Consider the following 22,410-nt stretch of genomic DNA (forward strand, 5'->3'; position numbering starts at 1 on the left):
CCCACTCTAGAGGAGGGGTTGGAATTTTAATAGGGCCCTACCCTGAGGGTCCTCATCATTCTCAGGCTGAGCTCAGAAACCTTAGCCAAGTGGCCACAGGCTGTTAAATGTGATTTTGCTGACAGGGTTTTGGGTTGGCAAAGATGTGTTTGTACTCTGCTCCTAGGCCACCAGGGATTTGCTTCTGGGAATGGAGACAGTCTCCAAGTGTTGCCACTAGCCACCTCTTTGGCATTTCAGAGTCAGTGAATTCGTTTGGCATTAGATCAGCCAGTCATTATCTCAGTGTGTCCAGCAGACTGGCAGGCCTAGTGAGCCTCGGAGGAGAAGAGGAAGATAGTTTCTGCGGATAGGGAAACCCGGGAGGAAGATCGACTCACCCGTGTTAAATAGAGACCAACACAGCCTGTGTCAAGCTGGGTGTTCTGAGCCAACAATTAGCAAAGGAAGGCAGATGTAATAATTGACTAATTGTGGAAAGCATACTATGAGCACCACAAGGGGTGGTCACAGACTCGCTAGGCTAGTGGGGGCCCAGATCAGATGTCGGAACTCTGGGGAGATTTTTATCTGGGTGCAGCCATGTCAAGAGGGGTCTTTAGGCCGGGCACAGTGCCTCACACCTGTAATGCCAGTACTTTGGGAGGCTGAGGTGGGCGGATCACTGGAGACCAGGAGTTACAAACCAGCCTGGGCAACATGGTAAAACCCTATCTCTACTAAAAATACAAAAATTAGCCAGGCATGATTGTGTGCACCTGCAATCCCAGCTACTCAGGAGGCTGAAGCAGCAGAATCGCTTGAACCCAGGAGGCAGAGGTTGCAGTGAGCTGAGATCACGCCACTGCACTCCACCTTGGGTGACAGAGCCAGACCCTGTATCAAAAGAAAAGGGGGGTTCTTTAACACCAGGGCCTTTACTGCTTCCCAGTGGGGTGCAGTGGGCCACAGCAGGGAGGAGATGGGGCACGGGGCTGGCATTTGGTGTAGGCACTCTCATGGGGAGCAGCAGCCCTGGAGTCCTCTGCTGTGCTGGGTGGTCTGCATCTAGGGGAGCAGCCTAGACTAATTTGGAGTATATGTGCCTCCTTCTTACCAGTCCCCCATGATAGAACCTTGTACATGGGGCGCTTTGAATGGAAAATTAGAGCCTATTAGTACCTTAGACAGGCTGGCGGCATCTTCTTGGGTAAGAGCCTGACAATGATGAACTCCCCCAGGTAGCCAGAGCAGTGATCGTGTCCCCGCACGTGAACTCCCTTTTTCTGGCTGCTCGATCGTCTTCATTTTGATTTCTGGGACCATATGCTTTAGCAGTCAGTCCCAAACGTTAGCTATTCCTGCATCCCCAGACTCCAGAGATTTGGGTAAGTTAAAGAGCTGGGATTCTGAAGAGATCGTATGCCCTCGAGGACCCTAGGGAGCATTGACAGCCCACCCAGGGAACACGGTGTGTGTACATCAGAATGAGGTGTGCTTTTCTCGGTGTGGCTGCAGTCCTGAGCCAGGGTGCACAGTTTAGGGTGTGAAGTATAGGTTAGATTTCACACCTACTTGTCCACTTGACCAGGCAACCACTGGGCAGTGAACAACTTGCCCAACTGTATGCAGTGGCCCTAGTGCAGCCAGCTGATCCCAGCCCCATGGTCATGTGAGCAGGTGAAGGAAGATTGCCATTGAGTTTCTGTTTGGCCTGGGGCCTGGGGCCAGGGGCAGCTGGTAGGAGTCCAGGGAAAGTAAGGCCCACAGTACCACGGAGACATGCAGTTCCCTCCATAGCTCCTAACTCCTTGCCTCTCATTGTACATTTTGTAGCCAAGGGGGCAACAGGTACTTACCAGCACTTTCTAATTAAACACAAGGCGGGTCCTAGGCCTTCTAGGAATGGTTGGGCTGTACATTTGCAGTTGCTAATTGGTCCCAGACCAGATCAAATCGTGGACATCCCCCACAGAAACCGGGCTGGGCTGCATTCTCAGTGCTCTGGAGCTGCGCGGTAAGTCTGGTTTGCATCAAGGCCATTTTCTTGTTGAAAGGAGCAAGGCTAATAGAGGACAGAAGCACCCACTGGGAAGGCGAGTTTGGAAGTCTCAGACATTGGTGGGCCTCGTGAGCTGAGCAGACAGAAGGCAACCCAAGATGACCTTCGGATGGGTGGGACTGGTTGGGCCAGAGCGTCATGCTGGGTGTGTAGCGAGAGTTTCCACGCGGTGTCTGTGGTGATGATTCCACTCCTCCATCAAGGGTGAGCAGTTGGGAGGGCCTGAGCCCCTGGGTCCCTTCAGTCTGGGCTGACCCAGGGGAAGCTGGAAGCAGTTGCTAGTCTCTTGCGAGCCTTCATAGACGCCTACCATCTGCCTGAAATGGCTGGAGACAGGGGAAATAGAATCCATGGGTTTTTAAAATCCAGAAGGAAGAGAAACTCCACCCGTGAAACGTAACCCCAAGTAAAGCATTTGGAAGCAGGATGTTTAATTGCCAAACTTTTCTTGAGACCCAGCTGCCGGGTAATGTTATCCTGACTGCTCCTGAGGCCGGAGGAGAGTCTATCTGGGCCCCAGATGCAGGCTTGTAAACAGAACTGGCTTTCTTGGATGACCTCTGCCCTGTCCCCCTTCCCTGTCACCTGTTCTTCCTCTGCAGTTTTTCTCTGAAGTTTCCAGTGCTGGCAAGGCCAGTTCAGGGAGACTTAAGAAGCCCTGGTGTTGAGGTAGGGAGCTAGGCATGGGCTGGGGTGGAATTTTTTGTGTACATCACCTGTCTGGAGTGATAATCTAGGATGTCCAAGGTTTGGAAGAAAGCAGATGAGAGAGAGGGGTCTGGAGATTGTCCTCGTATCTCTGGGCTTATCTCCAGGGAGGTCTCTTGCCATTTCCTCAACCCAAGATTTAGCCTGTCCAGTGGGGTAGGCTGGAGGGCCTCTGGCAAATCCCCGAAGTTTGGGAGAACCTGGGAATGGGGGCTCGCTTCCCCACCCTTCACACTGAGTCACATTCATGGCTGCTCAGGGCATAGAAAGTGGGGTGCAAGATGCTAGCAGGAACAATCCTTTGCCAAACAAGGGAAGAACTGCTTTTTGGGGGGAAGCATGGCTATATCCTAGCCAGGCGGCCGTGGCTGACAAGGCCACAGGGACAGCTCTCTGTCAGCTCTTCCCTCCCTCTGGCTGGCTCTCCAGCGGGGTGTACCTTTAGTATGATTTTAGACCAAGCGTTAAACAGAGATGACTTCATGTGAATTTTCAACTTTTATTTTTAAAATAGAGACAGAGCCTCACTATGTTGTCCAAGCCAATCTCGAACTCCCGGGCTCAAGCGATCCTCCTGCCTTGGTTTCCTGAAGTGCTGGGATTACAGGCAGGAGCCACTGCGTCCTGCCCTTTTATTTTTTAAAATACAGGCAGAGCCTCACTATGTTGTCCAGGCCAGTCTCAAACTCCTGGGCTCAAGTGATCCTCCTGCCTCTGCCTCCCAAAGTGCTGGGATTACAGGCACGAGCCACCAGCCCTGCCAAATTTCACCATTTCTGAAGAGTAGAGAGCAAAGGACTTTTCCGAGGGGGGATGCTCTAGTCACGTGCAGAGTAGTCCTAGGCCAGGCTGGGAAGTGGGACATCTGGGTTCCTGTCCGGGCTCTGCCACCAATGGGAGTGAGCACACTCCAGTGATAACCGTGTTTGCATCAGTCCTGGCAGCCCTGAAGGTTGTGTCCTTTGTATAAAGGAGGAGTCTGAAGGCCTGAGCAGCTGGGCTGGGGTCTTGCAGCCAGTAAGGAGGGTGCTGGGATGGTGCTGCCCCCATGTGTGGCTAACTCCAGAGTCTGCTGGTTCCTACCTGGCCATGCCCCTTCCTTGGCAAATCACCACCTAGGTTTCTCCTCTGCTCAAGGAGAGGCCTCCCTGGATCCTCCCAGCTGCCAGGAGCTGTAAGCCTGTGATTGATTCTTTCTGGGAGGTGAAGAGAAGCCTAATTGCTAGTGGGATGGAGGACGTGTGTTAAGCCTCAGTTAAGCCCTTCCCCTGGGCTCCGCTTGGTTGGTTCCAGAGAAAGGCTGATGTCTAATGCCCTGCAGGCGAGTGCAGCCCTCTCTCCAGGGGCGAATTGGCCACTTGGGCCCTCCTCACATTTAGCTCCTGGGGTGGAGGTCAGAGAGAGAGCACCTGGTGAGGGCTCAGCCTCTGCTCCTGCCCCAGGACCTGTGGGAAGCAGAGATGAAGGTAGGAGGGGAGATGGAGCTGGGAGTCAGCAGGCAGACCCCGGTAGGTTATAAACCCCAGGAAAATCCCACAGCATTGAGTTTGAGGGGGTCCTCGGCGTCAGTCGGTTTTGTAGCATTCCTAACCATTTGCTTCTGTCTGGGCCCCCAGTTCTGGGTCTTCTTGGTCTCAGGTCTCAGAGTCGCCTTTGTTCCCGCATGTTCCTCTAGGCGCACTCCCTCAGCAAGGGCACCGCAGGCTTCTCAGACCACCCACACCTTTATTTAAAAAGATGGTGTCAACCGGCCGGATGCGGTGGCTCACGCCTGTAATCCCAGCACTTTGGGAGGCCAAGGTGGGCAGATCACAAGGTCAGGAGATCGAGACCATCCTGGCTAACACAGTGAAACCCCCGTCTCTACTAAAAAATACAAAAAATTAGCTGGGCGTGGTGGCGGGCCCCGGTAGTCCCAGTTACTCGGGAGGCTGAGGCAGGAGAATGGCATGAACCCAGGAGGTGGAGGTCACAATGAGCCGAGATCGCGCCACTGCACTCCAGCCGGGGTGACAGAGATAGACTCTGTCTCAAAAAAAAAAAAAAAGATGGTATCAACCAAAAATAAAATTTGAAGGCCCCCTGCAACCATTTGAATGCACTCCCTCCTCAGCCCAGGCACCCTAACATTGAACCTAAAAGACGGGTTCAGGCCATGACGGGAAGTGGGGATCAGACATGCTTCATTACACTCCCCCAGCATCAATATCAATGCAGACCTTAGGTCTGATAAGAAGCATTTACAATCTGTACTCTCTGAAGCCTGCGGCCTGGAAGCTTCGTGTGCATGATAAAACCTTGATCTCCATGAACGCTTATCTTAACCCAGACACTCCTTTCTAGTGGTAGTAACTCTTTCAACCAATTGCCAATCAGAGTATATTTAAATCCACCTATAACCTGGAAGCCCCTCGTCCCTTACTTAGAGTTGTCTTGCCCTTCCAGATGGAACCAATGTAAATCTTATATGTATTGATTGATGTATTTCCCTAAAATGTATAAAGCAGGCTGTACCCCAGCCACCTCGGGCACGTGTCATCAGGACCTCCTGAAGCTGTATCGCAGGTGTGTCCTTCACTTTGGCAAAATATACTTGCTAAATTGATTGAGACTTGTTTCAGATACTTTTTGGTTGACCATGTCATTCAGTCCTGATCAAAGTAGTTCAGTTTAGATAAATTTACATACAGGGAGGTAGTCCAGTGCAGTTAAGAGCATAGGTATTAGAACTCAGCTAGACCTGGGTTCAAATTTTTGCCCTGTAATTTATTAGCTGTGTAACTTCAGGCAAGTTACTTAGCTTCTCTGAGCCTCACCTTCTTCTTGTACAATATGGGAATAACAGTGGTAGCTAACTCATTGGGCTGAAGATTAAATGAGCTAATGCATATAAATGCTTTATGCTGTACTGGTATCCAGTAACATTTAGTTGCCTAAACATTAGGTAACATTAAGTTATCAAAATGGTTTTACAATGTATCATGTGATACCTATTTACATATGATATAAAGCAAAGCATACACCCATTTATTATGATAATAGCCAATAGTCTATTTTGAGCTGATGAAGATAGGGGTGGCCTTTTACCTTATGTTCTGTATCAGGGTCATAAATGTCATAAATGCCCCATCTCTGGGTGGCAGCACTCAGGCCTGTTTGCTTTGGTTTTATGGCCCTCTCCTTGGTTGTGTTTCAGAAAACCTCGCCATGGCATGAGGCTGCCTCTGTGTCATAGAGATAGGAAGGGAGAAGAGACTGGATTCAGCTCATTTTCTTGTGTATTACCTGAGCAGCCAAGCACAAAGCCTCACCACGCCTGTTGCATACCCTGTTCCGGGCATCGGGGAGTTGGGCCAGTCTGATGGCAAGGTGTCTAAATGTCACTTCTCTTTGCTAACGTTCCTCCTTCTCATCATGGCCCAGATCCCTGGCCTCACTGGCTATTTTGTTCTTACTGGTAGAGTCCCCCCAGCCCCATCCCCACAGGCCTACAGGACAGAGTGACTAGACAGAGTCCCTGGAATCTGAATTTTTATGAAGCCCGCCTCTGGCCCCAGGTGATCCTAAAGGGGCGCCCTGGCCTGGGAACCACCATTCGGGACCTACAGCCACTGCCTCTCTCCTGAGGGAAGAAGGGAGGCAGAGGTCTCACCTGTGTCTTATCGGTGCCCTCCCTTACCTGTCCTCCTGGAGACACCCCTGCAGGTGTCCCTTCCAGGGAGAAGGTCAACAGAATAGCCCTGAGGCTGTGGGAGGGCACCCATTCCTGTGACTCAGGCCTCTCCCAGGTGGGACAGGAATAGTGGGAAGTGCAGGCCAGACTGTGTGGACCAGGGGCTTTCTCTCCTTCCCCAGGGATTGCTGAGTGAGTTCAGCCTTCCAGAGTGGCATGAGCTCTTGCAGAGCCTGATGGAGACTTGGGAACTGGGGTGACAGCCTGGCCCCGAAATGCCTTCATTGTGAGGCTCCAAAGAGAAAAGGTTTCCAGTCTCCCATGTGCTAACGCCTCTTCTTCAAATCCGTTTCTCATCCAGAAGACCAGTGTGTTTGTTCAACATAGCAAAGTGTTTTCTGAGCACCTGCTCTGTGCCAGGCACTGAGCAAAGACAGGGATGCTGAGATGAATCACACATCTCTGAGCGCTTCTGGTCTCCTGAAGGGCTTTTCAGAGTGAGTTCTGAGGATCCACTGCAGCAAAATAAGCTGGGGTTTGTTAAAAGTATAAACGTCCGAGCTCTCAAAACCCATGTCTGCAGAATTTCAGAGAGCGGGGTCCACCTGCAATTTCGGAAGGCCTCTTGTAGAATCTCATTCACTCTAAAGTTGTGAACCAGTGGAAACTGGCTATCTAAAAAGGCCAGGCGTGGTGGCTCATGCCTGTAATCCCAGCACTTTGGGAGGACAAGGCAGGTGGATCATCTGAGGTCAGGAGTTCAAGACCAGCCTGGCCAACATGGCAAAACCCTGTCTCTACTAAAAATACAAAAATTAGCCAGGCATGGTGGCAGGCGCCTGTAATCCTAGCTACTCGGGAGGCTCAGCCAGGAGAATCGCTTGAACCGGGGAGGCGGAGGTTGTGGTAAACCAAGATCATGCCATTGCACTGTAGCCTGGGCGACAGAATGAGACTCTGTCTCAAAAACAAACAAAAATGTAATGACCTCAATTTTATGTTTATTGTATGAAATATATACAAATAAAAAAGAAGGAAATTAAAACCACTTATTCTGATCCTACTTTCCTAAGATAATCATTGTTGGCATTTGATGAAATGTCCCTCTGGGGGTGTCCGTGTGTGTGTGTGTGTGTGTGTGTGTGTGTGTGTGTGTGTTTAGACATCTACATGGTAGCTGATGCTGTGCTATCCCCTAGGGACAGATGAGATGAGAAAAAGAGTGGTCCTGGCCATTGGAACACCTGCAGTCATGTTACATGATACCTGGCACAGACAGCTTGAAATCCAGCCTTGCTCACCTGCTCCTACCTTTTTCCCACAGGTATACATCATCAATGTGACCTGGTCTGACTCTACCTCCCAGACCATCTACCGGAGGTACAGCAAGTTCTTTGACCTGCAGGTAAGTTGGTCAGAGCTCAGACAGTGGCCCGAGTCTGGTGGGCTGGCCTCTCTCATACCCTCGCTTATCCAGGGAGCCCCCAGCCAAGCTGTCAGGGGCAGAGTCCAGGTGGGAGCAGAGGGACAGAGGAGGGAAGCTCGAAGGTGGAGCTGGGCTTGTCTCAATCTTGCATACTGCAGGCAGACACTCGGAGCTTTGTTGGCCTCCTCCAATGATCTTAACAGTCATGCTTTGTCACCCTCTCTTGCCTGCAGGGTAGGAAACTGTGGTGGAGAGGCAGGAGGATGGTGGGAGGTGCTGTGTGCCTGACCAGACGTGTGTCTGTAAACATCCAGGGTGAGACAGAAGCCACCACATCATTGCAGCCTAAGAAAAGCAAACATACAGGGAAGACCGAAACAGAAAATAAGCATTTTCTTCAACTACAGGCACAAACTATGCATACATACCACGGTGTCTGTTTAACTGAATGACGCACTTGCCACCCAGTTTGTACGTGTACGTGGTAGGTGTGTGTCTCTAAGACACATAGGCATGTTCACAAGGGGGATGGTAGTATGGATCCCACAGCTACCCCTGCAGACACCCCCTTGGTGCCAACTAATTTAGTCAGGCCTCTTTGGGTTGCAAGTGATAGTTTTACACTTGCACTGGCTTAGGCACAAAGGAGACGTGATTGGAAGGAGGGACCAGGGAAGCTTGTGCAGCCGACCACATGGTGAGAAGAGCAGTGAGGCAGAGGCCTTTAGGAGTACCTGAAACCAGGATCTGCTCTCCCTCTGTCTTGTCTCTGCTTCCCTCTGGCACTGCCCTCAACTTCTGTTACCTCACACCCCAAGGAACATGACTGTCAACAGCTCTAGAATTTTATATCTTTTGGCTCCCAACAGAGGGGAGATTGACTCTTTCCCAGTTCCAAGTTGAAAAATCCCAGGGACGATTCTGATTGGTCTGGCTTGGGTCAGGTGCCCTCTCTGGACCAATCAGTATGGCCGGGAGTTGAGGGTCTTTTAGCACAGACATGGCCACTAGGGAGCCCACCTCTGTGGATTACAGGCAAATACTAGAGAAGGGAGAATCAGTCGTGAGTTGAGCAGCAGCCCTTTCAGGTAGAGCCAAGATGTTCTAGATTCCTCTTGGGGCTGTGAGACTGGTTTAGGCTAATAAAAACACAAAGAGACACCCACTTCTACCCTCACAGCCAGGGTCCACTCCTTTCTTGGCAGGCCTTTGGTTGTCAGTCATCTTGGAGAGGTCATCTTTGGCACCGTGTGCTTGCCCCCAATACCTGATTCTATCTCGTTGTCCTCATTGCCCTACCTATGAGACAAGCCAAGGGTGAGCTAGCTTCCTGTATTACAAATTCTCTCTTAATCCAACAATATGGGATTGAATATCCCATTGAATATGGGATTGAAAGCTACTTCTTACTCTCCAGCCTTCTTCCTCTTCCCTCCTCAGTTCATGTCCAGTCTCCTTAGGTTTGGTGTAATCTGGTGGGGTTTGCTGATACCCCATCAATGGGTACAGTGTGCTGGACAGGAAGTGATAACTCAGTTGGGGAGAGTGAACCCTGAAAGGACTCATTGATGAGCTGGAGGGGGCCTGAAAGCCGGTGGAAACTTCCAAATCAGAACTTTTCTTCCCCCTCTTCCGTTATGATCCCCCACCCCCTCCTGCACTGCAGAATCTCAGGAGAAAGGAATGCTGTTCCCCCACCACCACCTCCCTTGCCTGGAGGGCTCATTCCCTGAATGTGGAAAGGGGACGCGCAAGCAGGGAGCAGCTAGTGCAGTGTGCTGGCTCTAGCTTAGCAATGGCCACGCGCTTGGCCAGGCTTGTCCATGTGGGTCATTGCTGAGCTGTAGATGCAGTTTGGGAAGGGGTTGGAATAGTTCTTTGAAAATTAACTTAGGAGTCAAGCATAGCATCTTTACAAATGCATTTTACCTGCTGTGATGAGTTTTAGTGGCGTTCATTTTGAAAAGCCTTGTTTATTTATCAGGTCGCTGATTTTGGTATGGCGGATCCTATAGAGGTAGAACAAAGGGAGTTGCTAACTCCATCTCTGGTCACTGGTGCACCTCAGAACTCATGTCTCTGAGGGGTTGTGTAAGAGAGCAGCTTAGAGTTTAGGCACCGGGGACACATTGCCTGGGACTGGTTACTGGCTGTCACCACGTACCTCCGGACAGACTCCTTCACTTCTCTAGGCTTGCTTTTCTCATCTGTACTGTGAAGGTTCAAATAGTGCCTGCCCAGTAGGGTTGTTAAGAGGAATGAATGAGTGAATCCACTTTTCTCCCAGCACTGAGTTGCCTGGTGAGTTGCCTGGTGTTGCCAGGTCGCAGGGATGTTGGGCTGCATGGCTAGGGGGGTCTAGGGGCTGGAGACCCACTTCCTGATGTTGCTTTGTGGCTTCCCTCACTTGGCGTCACTCTGTGGTGAGCTCCCTGTGCCCAGTCCCTGCCAGTGTATTCAGAGCCAGGTAGGCCTCAGGCTCCTCTCCGAAGCTGTCCCCGGGGGCAGGGTGGGAGCCGCAGGGAGCTGGGGTGCGGCCCAGGGGCAGCTCTCAGACATGTTTTGCTCCTTTCCTTTTTGGCTGACCCTGAAAGTCCCAGGCTCACCAGGCCCATCTCCAGGGAGCCGCTCCCTGGGTTTCACCAACTCATGGTTCTAAGCCTCCTGGGGGCCACAGACCGTTCTGTGAATCTGATGTAAGCCCTCTCCCCAGGAAAAGAGCGGATACATACAATTTTACTTACAGTGGCAAGTGTTCACAGACCCGCTGTGAACCCCCAGTGAAGAACTAGCCAGGTGTGATGGAGTGCCTGTAGTTCCAGCTATTCAGGAGGCTGAGGTGGGAGGATCACTTGAGCCTGGCAGGTCGTGGCTGCAGTGAGCTATGATTGCACCACTGCACTCCAGCATGGGTGGCAGAGTGAGACCCTGTCTCAAAAAAAAAAGAACTGCTGAGCTAAACCAATTTAGATCGTGAATCATACATTCACACCCAGTACTATTTGGGCAGCATTTGGGGGTCTATTCAGGTAACAGCGGGAGGCCTGGACACCCCTTTGACCCCTTTGAGAGACCCTTGGTTCCCCCCTGTACAAGCTAGTTCCCTGCACCCCAGCATGGGTCTCCCTGTACTTCCCCTCCCTTATCTCTCCCTCTTCAGATGTTTTCCTTTGTTCCCAAAGGCCAGGTACCCACCAGGCGGCCTTGGGTTCTTACCTCTGTCACACAGCCTGGGAACCACGTGCAAGCCATCCCAAGCAGTCCCTGACCCTCTCTGGTCGTGAATTGAGGGCCCCAGGGTATGTGCAGATCCAATTTCATTCGGAACAGCACACGGACCCTCTGTTTCTCCCTCTGAGGGCACACAGGGAGATGGACACCTGCACCCTGCCCTTCATGCTCTGCAGCCATAAGGCCAGGAAGTACTTGAAGGGTGCTCTATCATCTGAACAGAAACCCCACACTCTTCGGTTTTTCCATTTCTCTCCACAGCAGCTTCCACATCAGCACAGCCCTTCCCCACTCCCTCACCCCCACACTCCCCACCCCCTCCCAGATTCTAAGATCTGAAGCAGAACATTTCTCTGGTTATTATCTTCAAAGCTTCTGCTTGGACCTAACTGCCCTGCATGTGAAGCTCTCAGTAGATCCTTGGAAATGAACAGTCTCAAGCACACAGCAGCCCTGAGAACATCAAGCAGGAGGGAGCCAAGAGCCTGAGGCTTGTCCTTGGAGAAGGTTCATTGTCCCTTTGGGGTGACTCATGGCATTAAGGACGGGTACTTAGAACTCTGGTGGTGCATTGAGGAGCTATTCACAGGGAATGGGGAAAGTCTGAGGGTTGGGAGAGACGGAGAGAACCCCCCCGCCCCCGATCACCTGGTAACTGCTCATTCCGTGCTTTCTGAAGCCTTAGGACCATGCAGAGCAGAGCCATTTATCTCAGCATCCCCTTCCCATCCCACCACCCACCTTCTTCACTCACAGCTTATCTGCTACCTGTGAGGCCTTGGATTAGGGCTGCCAGATAAATATGAGATGTCCAATTAAATTTACATTTCAGATAAACAGCAAATGCTTTTTTCAGAATAAGGGTGGACACTGGGCATGGTGGCTCATGCCTATAATCCCAGCACTTTGAGAGGCCAAGGCGGGAGGACTGCTTGAGTTCAGTAGTTCAAGACCAGCCTGGGTAATGTGGCAAGATCCCATCTCTACAAAAAATAAAAAAAATTAGCCGAATGTGGTGGCATGCGCCTGTTGTTCCAGCTACTCAGGAGGCTGAGCTGGGATAATTGCTTGAGGCCGGGGAGGTCCAGGCTGCAGTGAGCTGTGATTGTGCCACTGCACTTCAGCCTGGGCAACAGAGTAAGACCCTAGCTCAAAAAAAAAAAAAAATGTTCCAAACATTGCATGGCATATACTTACACTAAAAAAAGTTATTTGTTGTTTATCTGGAATTCAAATTTAATTGTGCATCCTGTATTTTCACTTGCTGAATCTGGGAGTCCCAGCCTGGCTGAGTGTGAGAGGCGAGGGTGGAAGTAGAAAGATAGTCCAGGCTTCAGGTAAGAGTGGATGGGCCTGTGCTAAGGCCCCCAAGGCAGCAGCTTTTGTACAGAGCAGAAGTGGCGCAGGCCGAGGAACACACTTTTGAGAAGGACGAGATCTCTTCCTTGCAGGAGTCTACATCTCGTGGGGAAGGCAAACTTGGAAGCAGTTAAGTCCACTGCAGATGAAAAAAATACTAGATTGAGGTATAAGCAACATGCTATGAGATGAAGAGGAAAGAGCTTTCTTTTTTCCTTTTTTGAGACGGAGTCTCACTCTATCGCCCAGGCTGGAGTGCAGTGGCGCGATCTCTGCTCACTGCAAGCTCCGCCCCCCGGGTTCATGCCATTCTCCTGCCTCAGTCTCCCGAGTAGCTAGGACTACAGGCACCCGCCACCACACCTGGCTAATTTTTTTGTATTTTTAGTAGAGATGGGGTTTCACCGTGTTCGCCAGGATGGTCTCGATCTCCTGACCTCGTGAGTCCGCCTCCCAAAGTGCTGGAATTACAGGCTTGAGCCACCGCACCCAGATGGAAAGAGCATTCTTGGGAGAGGGAACAAAGAACATGCCCATGGCCAGGCACATATGGTCTCTCTCTCTCTCTTTTTTTTTTAAACATTTATTTATTTAGTTTTTAGAGACAGGGTCTCGCTGTGTTACTCAGGCTGGAGTGCAGTGGTGTGATCATGGCTCACTGAAGCCTCGACCTCCCAGGTTCAAGAGATCTTCCAGCCTGAGCCTCCCAAGTAGCTGGGATCACAGGTGCATGCCACCAGGCCTAGCTAATTTTTTTTTTTTTTTGTAAAGACGGAGTCCCACTATGTTGCCCAGGCTGGTCTCAAACTCCTGGGCTCAAGTGATCCTCCTGCCTCGGTCTTCCAAAGTGTTGGGATTACAGGCATGGGCCACCACACCCAGCCCCCATATGGTCTTAATTAGTGACAGCAGCCTAGGGTGACATAGCCAAACACCCACACTCTAGTTTGGGGGGGATTTGGTTATTTTTTGAGAATCCTTATCAGGGTAAAATATGTCTCTAGTTCGTTCCTTCCTTCCTTCCTTCCTTCCTTCTTTCCTTCCTTCCTTCCTTCCTTCTTTCCTTCCTTCCTTCCTTCCTTCCTCCCTCCCTCCCTCCCTCCCTCCCTCCCTCCCTCCCTCTCCCTCCCTCCCTCCCTCTCCCTCCCTCCTTTCCTTCCTCCCATCCTTCCAATATTAAGTGTCTGCCTTGTAAATCCAGGCAGTGTGCCAGCTCTGGGACACATTGATGATCCAAAGCAGATCTGGTTCCTGCCTTTATGGGTCTCACAGCTTAGTGAGGGAAGACAGATTTTAGTTAAAAAACAAAGACAAACAATATTGTTTTACGCCATTCCAGATGTAACAAAGGAAGGTGCCATAGACATATTATAGGGAAACCTTACACTCTGGGATCAGGGCAGGCTTCCTGAAGCAGTGAGTTTTATCTGAAACATCAGTGAGTTATTTTATCATATTTTACTTTTGAGATCAGAGACTCTTTTGTGCTTCTAATGAAAGCCAAAGACTCTCTCCCCAGACAAGTGCATGAATGTGCATCTATAATTCTAATAATCTTTTTGGTTATTCATACCCTGCCTGAAATCCACCCATGAGCACCAGGATAACACCCTCTGTTCTTCCCCAGACCTTCTTCTCTCCCCATATCTCCTGCCATGAGCCTTCAGACCCAGACACACACACACAGGCTGCCCACTCAGAACCCCCAGGTACGGAGACTTTAAAGCTGTACTGTCCAATGAGGTAGCCACTAGCCACATGTGGCTACTTATATTAAAGTTAAACTTAAATGAAATAAAAGTAAATGTTTAGTTCCTTGGCTGCACTTGCTGGATCACAAGTACTCAGTGGCGGCCGTGGCTAGTGGTTGTGTGTTGGGAAGATATAGAACACTTCTATTATCACAGAAAATTCTATTAGACTGGTAGTTTAGAAAACTTTGAACACACAACAAGCTTGAGCCAGCTTTCTGGCCACCTTATAGTGATCTGTCACCTCCCAGCCCCTCCCCGAGTTGTCCCCTGAAATCTTCTAGGGCCCTGGCAAGAAGAGGGAGATTATTCTCCTGCACAGTTTGCCCATCCTTAGAGCATTTCAGCTCAGCAGCTATTCCAAACACTTCTTCTGGAAACCAGGTCAGTTTCCCGAGAGGGCTTCTAAGAGCCTTTCAGATGTCAAGTGAAGAACAGGGAAGAGGTGAGGCTCTTAGTCTCCAAGTGGAAATTGATTTCTTCTAAAAATAACTCACCACTCAGCCCTATCTGACCAGGAAAAGGACCTGTCCCAGGGGAAGCTGACCAGGACAGGGCCTGATGTCGAGGCCCATTTGGTGATGAAGGGCCTGGGTTGCTTGGAGGTGCAGTTGAGGTGGGAGAAGGGGTGGCAGATGCCCTTTTCAGTTGCTTTCTCACCGGTGGCTGGACCACGTTTCCAGCCTTTGTCTATTTCCTTGCACAGCTCCTTCCCGGTCCCCCTGAGGAGGGGCCGGAAGGCTCTCTGAAGCCCTGGCTCCATAGACGGTTGTTTCACAACCTGACCTACAAGGCACTGGGCTACAGTAATTGCTCTGCAAACACCGACTCCACCATGCTGCTGGTGCTTTAGTCTGAACTCTGGCCAGCGAGTGCACAGGGTCAATATTTGATCAGAGCTGGGAGAGGCCCTTTATTTTCCCCCGCACCACTTGGAAGATAGAGTTAAGAGGGGTTTTCAGGTTTGCTCATTGGCTCTGAAGGACTTAACCTATTTTGACGAGCTTTTCTCTCTCTTCCTTGTTCATCTCTCCAGACTCTCCACCCATGCACCCCACCCCAGGATCACACTCACTTTCCAGCTCTCCAATAGCTCACCTCATGATGGGTGAAAAAATTATAATTCCTGAATCACTAATAACCAGCCTTGGAATGAATGTGTATATGGATGTGAGTGTGTACTGATATCACTTATGGAGCTTGATGGGATCATTGCATTTTTAGAGTTAGAGGGGTCCTTATTCCAAGTGCCTCACTTTGCAGGTAACAAACTGTGTTAATTTTTCTATTCATTAAATTTATATAGGCTTTCATTTGGTTTAATATCCAGAGCAGGCCTCTGCTGAGATCAGCCTGGGGTGATCCCAGTGTGTGCCAAGAACCAATCCAAAAGCAGAGAAGAGGAGGAAGTGTCTCTTCTGCAGGCACTCTGCCTTTTAGTCATTGAGGGAATTTGTTCGACATCACTGACCCTAGACTAAAGCGATGAGGCCACAGCCCGGGGAGGTAACCTGCTAAGTTGTAAGAATGATCTTGTACCAAGGATTGCAGAGAGTTCCAGCACACCTAGTGTGGCAGTGCCAGCTCCAGAATGAGGTGAGCATGGGTCATGGTGAATGCTCACATCAGCCTTGACTGAGGTCAGTCACTGGTCCCAGGCAGGCACGGACAGCCTCATGTTGTTTGCAGGGGCAAAAATGGGGTCAAAGCAAACGAGACTGATCCATGGGTGGATCTCCAAGAAACATTCTGAACAAACAATGCAAGTTTCAAAACAGTATTTATAGTATGATAATAATTATACAAAAAAAACCCAACAACAAGATATATATTTTGCAGGTACATATATAGCATATGAATGTAAATTTTTTTAATCTAGAAGGCTGTACTCCAGATTGGTGTCAGAGTCATCTCTAGATGGGTGGTTAGAGATATCAGTGGGAGGAAGGGCTTGATCAAGGAGGAACCTTATCTTAATGTTTTACTTTTTAAGAAAAGGAGAATGTATTCATATATTATTTGCAACATTAATATTGAATAGTTAAAGAGACGCCTATGGGGGGAGTTTGGGTAGGTGGGAAGTAAAAAATAAAATATGTCTATCCTGTTCATTATGGTATAATAGGACAGAAAGCACAGGTGAAAAAAATAAACATAAGAACATATCTAACAAAGAGAACATGAAACTCATTATAAAAATCACATTACCTCATATTTCCTGGACCATCATTCTAGATAATTCCTGTGGAATGTAAACTGGTTAGATCCCATTACAACCAACCCCAGGGACCTGTCCAAATTATCTTGTCTAACTGGAATCTTGTATTCCGATATTACTCAAAATCTGCAAGCTACATTTTGAGGCAGGAAGCACTTGGGCGGGGGTTCTTGTGTCATGATGAAACTGTACTCAGAGTTGTGTGGTGCTGGGGCACCGGGGCTGAGAGCATGCGCCCCGGGGCCAGGGCGCTTGGGTTTCAAGACCAGCCCCAGCACTTACTGTCTAAGCTTTGATGAGTGATTTAACTTCTCTCTGCTTGATTTCTCATCTGTGTAATGGGGTGTATAGTAATAACTGCCTCACTGGGTAACAGGAAAAATAAAATGACACAGTCCATATAAAGAAAGCCCTTAGGATAGGACTGGCACAGAGACTGTAGACAGGGAAGCTGAAATGTCACCAATTAGGCCCTCAGAAGCTTAAAACTTCAAAAAGCCAGAGAGCCCCACTCCATCTAGAGACAGAGGTTTCTTCCTGTGCCCCGTTAATATAGACATCACTTTCACCAAATAGCTCGGTCTGCCTCCAGGCAAGAGAGGCAGAAGGCAGTGTTAACGGCTCTCTGGATAAATGCTTTTCACCTCCAAAGTTTAACTACAAACCTATTTACCTTCCAACAGTGCTGTTAGGAAAACATTGTTTTTTAAAAAGTAATTATTAGTTGACAGCTTTCCCTGGCTCCTGGAAAGAGGCATCTTTGATTCCTGAAGGAACACAGAGGGGTTCCAGGGGAGCCTTGTGGAGCTTCCATCGGCTCTTGGGGATTCCCTGGCTGGCTCCGCTCCACCTGGGAGCTGGCTGGGCTCCAGCGCCCCTTTCAACTTGTGCCTGTGGCCTGAGTATGAACTCCAGCTTCCTCCTGCCTCTCCTGAGTTCTCCTTTGGCAGATGGTGTTGGCAGGTGAGGGGGTTGTGGAATATTGGGAGAGGAAGACCAGGGTGAACTGGCACCTCTGGGCAGGCTCAGGATGGGAAAGCCACTTACCATTGAGTTTGAATCCTGGGGTAACCTGGGGTCCGGCTGGAGGGTGTTAGGAAAAGTTTGGGTTGATCTTTTTTGCCGTTTAAGCAGATGGAGTTTGCAACTTCTCATGCAGTTTCCCAACCTTGTGGGTTTAGGAAGACCCTTATGTTTGTGGGGGCCTCTCAGGTCCAGAGCAACTCGGGACCTGGTTCCAAACAGATGGAGAGAGGTACGGAAGGAAGGTAGTGGCAGCGGGGATAAAGCATCTAGGAGAGGTCTCTGCATATCTGTGCATAAAGGAAAATAAGACCCAGAGGGCTGAACTGGGGCCCTGAGAACCACTGCATCAGGGCCTGCCCTCGGGAGAACTTGCCACCCAGCCAGAGCCTGTGGACATCAAGAGAGCTGGGGAGCTTGTGTGACACTGAAGCCGCTGGGAGTTGTCAGATACGCACCGTGCTGTAGGTGTGCGCGGGAAATCACGCCTTTCCTATACAGACGAGGACTCACTCTGTGAGCCTCATTTTGGATGGTTGTGTGCATTTGATCCAGGCCCAGGGTGTTCACAGAGTATTCACAGGGTGTTCGGCCAAATCCTGTTCCTGATGGACCCAAGGCCCTGTCAGATCAGACCCTCATTTGTGCACTAGAAAATCAAAAGTCATCTCTGCCCTTTGCTGCACCCCCAGCCTCTCCATGGGATCAATGTGGGATTTTCATAGAGCATGGGAAGCTCTTTTGTAAACTGGGGAAAATTGTAAGAAGCTGGAATGATGTCCTCTGGGTGTCAAACCTTGGCACTGTTCATTGGCTCTAAACTTCTGGGTGATGTCTTGTGAATGTGAGCACTAGGAGTCTTGGGGATGTCACTGCTCCCCCAGTGACTGTCCAGCAGGGCTGAGAATGTCCCTTTCAGGGAGAGAAATCAGCTGTGTGCAAATAGCACAATATGGGAGGTCCATGTTTGTCAACTGATGTTAACTATGTCCGCTGGGAAATCAGTGGTGGAACTGTAAGTTTTCCAACCAGAAAGCCCTTAGAGATTATCTAGTGGGATGACAAGTATCTGACACTCATGTTGCCATCTCCCACTCATGCCTACAGCAGACATCACTAATTGATCGTGGCATTCTCCCATCCTGTACCCATGGCAGACATTGTTAATTGATTACGAGCCCAGATGTGATCTCAGAGTCTTTGTAAAAAACAAAACCGAATATCTTTAGGAAGTCACTACCTATCAGTTGGCAATGGCACCTTGAGATGAAACTAACTGGCCACCCTCTCATCTTGTCCATTTCCCTTATTTGACAGATGAGGAAATGAGGTCCCAAGTGGGGAGTGATTGTCCAAGATCACAGCAAGTGACAGCAGGACTAGAACTCCGATGCTCTCACTTCTAGCTCACTCCAATCTGGGTTCCTAGCCTTCCACTCAGAAGTCCTCTTTGTGTTTTTGGTTGAGGAGGCAGGAAGCTTCTGTTGCCTCACTGAGAGCCCCTGGAGGGAGGGATGGGGAACTATTCACTCTCCCTAGACAGAAGCTGCCTTTGCAAAGAGCTGAAGACTTCTCTCTAGATCCCAGAAAGGTCGCTCATGGCTCCCTCCCAGCCTCAGCTGCTTCCTGGAGCTCAGCCTACCTCTCCTGCACCGTCACCTGTCTCTCTCATTGTTGAATAATAAACCCCATCTCTGCCAGGGGCAGTGTCAGAGTCAGCTCACACCACCTGCATGACTGCTCAGAGCTGCACACTTTGTTTTCCTGGTGTACATGTCAGGGTGTGTTTGGGTGTCACGTCAGGGAGGCATTGGAATGCAGTTGCTGCCTCTGCCACCTCCTTCCTCCTCTGGTCCGAGGCCCAAAGGTCCAACTTAGAAAATTCTACTTTGCCCCTACCGGGCCCCCATCTTACCCCTCTTTGGATAACCAACAGGAAAGTTGTCTGGGAAGTGTGTTGGGGGACAGTGCCCCCCTCCAAACTGGAGAATGAAGGGAAGGGGGATCTTTGGTGGTGGCCAGGTGAGTGTTGTGTGTGCGTGCATGTGTGTGTGCATGTGTGTGTGTGTGCGTGTGTGTATACACACGCTGTGAAGCTTTAGGCGTGACCAGGCCACTCTCTTCCTGCTGGTGGGAATTTCAAGTGCTTCCTGGCACCTCTGGAGGAGCACTACCTACGTGCCTGACTCCACGCATGGTGCTGGGGACCCCACGGGGAAAATCCAGGGTCATCCTGGGTGAAAGAACCCTCAGCTGGCAGAGCATGAGGGTGGAATGCACAGAACGGGTGTTGCCGCACTAAGTGGGCAGCCCGGGATGTAGACCACCTGCATCATGCCTGCATGCTCTGGGCATTCCCTTCGGCTTGTGGGGGCAGCTTCGATCTAGGGCCTGAAGGTCTTGGCATCCTGATTCTCCCACCCCGCCACATCCTCCCCCACTGGCAATGGCAGCAGCTGGTTTTGTTTTTGACTCTTATGGAATGAGGCATGTGGTACAGTCAGGTAAGCTATGGGAGCCTGAGCTGTGGGCTTTTCTGAGGGAAGATAGAGTTACTCATCCCTCTGGGAGGCAATCTGCTACCAGCGTAGTGACCAGGGGTTGTGAGCTGCATTGATTCCCTCATTGGCAGCCCCCGCCCCAGGCTGGACCTCAGCTTCCTGATGATTTTAGGGGCTGCCATCCCTGTGTCTCAGGGACACTAGTTTATTTTATTTTACTTTTTGAGACAGAGTCTTGCTCTGTCGCCCAGGCGTGCGATGGCATGATCTCGGCTCACTGCTACCCCTGCCTCCCGGGTTCAATCAATTGTCCTGCCTGAGCCTCCCGAGTAGCTGAGATTACAGGCACCCGCCACCACGCCCAGCTAATTTTTGTATTTTTAGTAGACATGGGGTTTCTCCATGTTGGCCAGGCTGGTCTCGAGCTCCTGACCTCAGGTGATCCGCCTGCCTTGGCCTCCCAAAGTGCTGGGATTACAGGCATGAGCCACTGCACCCGGCCTCAGGGACACTAGTTTAGATTAGAACATTGTGGAAGTAGTTGGGAAATTGGAGATTTTCCTTTATATCCTCAATTTAGCTGAAGCCAAGGAAAAAAGATTTTATATCTCCCAGAGACCTCCACAGATGGATGACATCAGGCTCTCCAAAGGACTTGTGGGAGTCCTGGTGCCAAATTGCCAACTTTCCAAGTAAGGGCAGCATCTCCCAGAGATGGAAGGTTCAGGCTGTGTTATCAGCCAGGCTTATTTGGGTTTGTGCCTTGGCCTGCCCCTTTACCAGCTGTGTGAACCTGAGTTGCCCTCCAGGAGTCCCCACCTTCCCATCTGCAAAAGGGCTGTACTTGTAGAACCCGTCCCATGAGAGTTGTTGTGGGATGTGAAGATGAGCCTCAGGAAAGCCTTGCCGTCATGCCTGGAGCAGCTGTGAAGCATTATTATTATGAGATTGTTGGTGTTGCTTCTGGTACCCCTGGAGAGGAGAAGGGGCTCCACAATCCTTCCTGTGAACACAATGCGTGCCCAGCCTGGATTAGGGGAACATTCTTCCCAGCCACAAAAGGGTCTTGGGTACCTCCAAGCTGCAGTAAATCAATGCTTGGGGCTGGCGAGGAGACAGACCCCAAAGCCACCAGGGTTTGGCACTATCTGCTAATGACGGAGCGTTGATCTGGTGCTCAGTAAACGAAGTGGCCAGTTCACCCACCCTGGCAGTCTTGTGCTCAGTGCTGGATGGGGGGCTCAGGAAGAGCCCAGAAATGTGGTCCATTTAGATATACCTTGTTCAAAAAGGTTTTTTGTTTTTTTGTTTTTTTGCCAAACAGGAAGCATGAGGCTGGTGTTTGGGCTGGAGCTGAGATGCTGGCAGAGGGTCTTTGGGTGGATGACAAGCCGGCCATTCTTCCTGCTGAGACAGTCCCGACTGCCCCTCCCGAGGGCAGCCCTGGTGGAGGCCAGCCTGCCTTGCTCCCCAGGGAGACAGGCTTGTTTTGTTCTGGGTTTTCCAGGGCTTCACTGCTCATCGTGGAACCTTTGAGGAGGAATCCTCAGTGGGAGGGTGGAGGGAAACCCCTCTGTGTGTGCCTGCCCCCAATCCATCCAGCAGTGCAACAGGGTGGGGACCAAGACAGAAGAGACTGGGCCAGGCAATCTGGCAGAGTGCCAAAGTTTTGAGTAAAATGTGTAGGAGGACTCCAAAATGGGGACTCTATCCATTACTTTATATATATTTTTGGTGCATATTGAGAAAAGTTAGCTGCTGCCTGAATCTGGCAGTTGGGACAGTTTGGAACACCTGGGTTTCTTGGCTGTGTAGTCAAGAACCAGGGTGCAGGCTGGAGCCATGGGCCTGTGCCCTGGCTGGGTGTTAGAATCACCTGTGATCTGGGTTCACCTGCGAGCCAGATTAAAAATGCATCCAGATTCCTGCTCCCCACCAGCCTCCTGAATCTGACTGTCTAGGGCTGGGTCCCTGTGTCTGGAGTTCAGACTGACTTGATAAGTGAATCCGATGCAAAGCCAGACTGAGAACTGTGGAGTGTTGGGATAAGGAGACACTGGGGCCTGAGGAGCTCCCTGTCACAGCTGCTGGTGGTGCCTGCAGGCGACCTCAGTCCCAGCGGCCAAGGGCTTCTCTCACCTCTGCACTTTCTCCTCAGCTCAGGAAGGGCAAGAAGGAAGGAAAGAGCCTAGGGACAAACCTGACTTGCTCCTCTTCAGGCAGGGGAGGTTGGGGAGCAGTGGTGGCCCCTCAGACTGGGGAGACTCTCTGCAGGAACCGTGTTGGTGCTTGCTTTGTGTCAGGCCCTGTCCCACATCCTTTCCATGATCACCCCTGAACTGCTTACAGCCCACCCTGGGATGTAGGCACCACCACTCTCCCCCATTTTAAAAAATTTATTTTTATATATATATAATTTTATATATAAAAATATAGATATATAAAAAGAGGTCTCAGTCTGTCACAAGGCTGGAGTGCA

The 22,410-nt window shown here is 50.4% G+C and overlaps 1 protein-coding gene across 3 annotated transcripts in view; it reads left to right on the plus strand.

Moving 5' to 3' along the window:
* Positions 1-22,410, plus strand: part of LOC105478319 (SH3 and PX domains 2A) — a 250,954-nt gene that overhangs the window by 45,440 nt on the left and 183,104 nt on the right. For all 3 annotated transcript variants that reach the window (XM_011735447.2, XM_011735444.2, XM_011735445.2), the window contains exon 2: positions 7,747-7,827. In XM_011735447.2, the coding sequence (XP_011733749.1) occupies positions 7,747-7,827 (81 nt within the window). The remainder of the gene's footprint in view (positions 1-7,746; positions 7,828-22,410) is intronic.

This window comes from Macaca nemestrina, chromosome 9, assembly GCF_043159975.1.
Source record: "Macaca nemestrina isolate mMacNem1 chromosome 9, mMacNem.hap1, whole genome shotgun sequence".
Classification (NCBI taxonomy): Eukaryota; Metazoa; Chordata; class Mammalia; order Primates; family Cercopithecidae; genus Macaca; species Macaca nemestrina.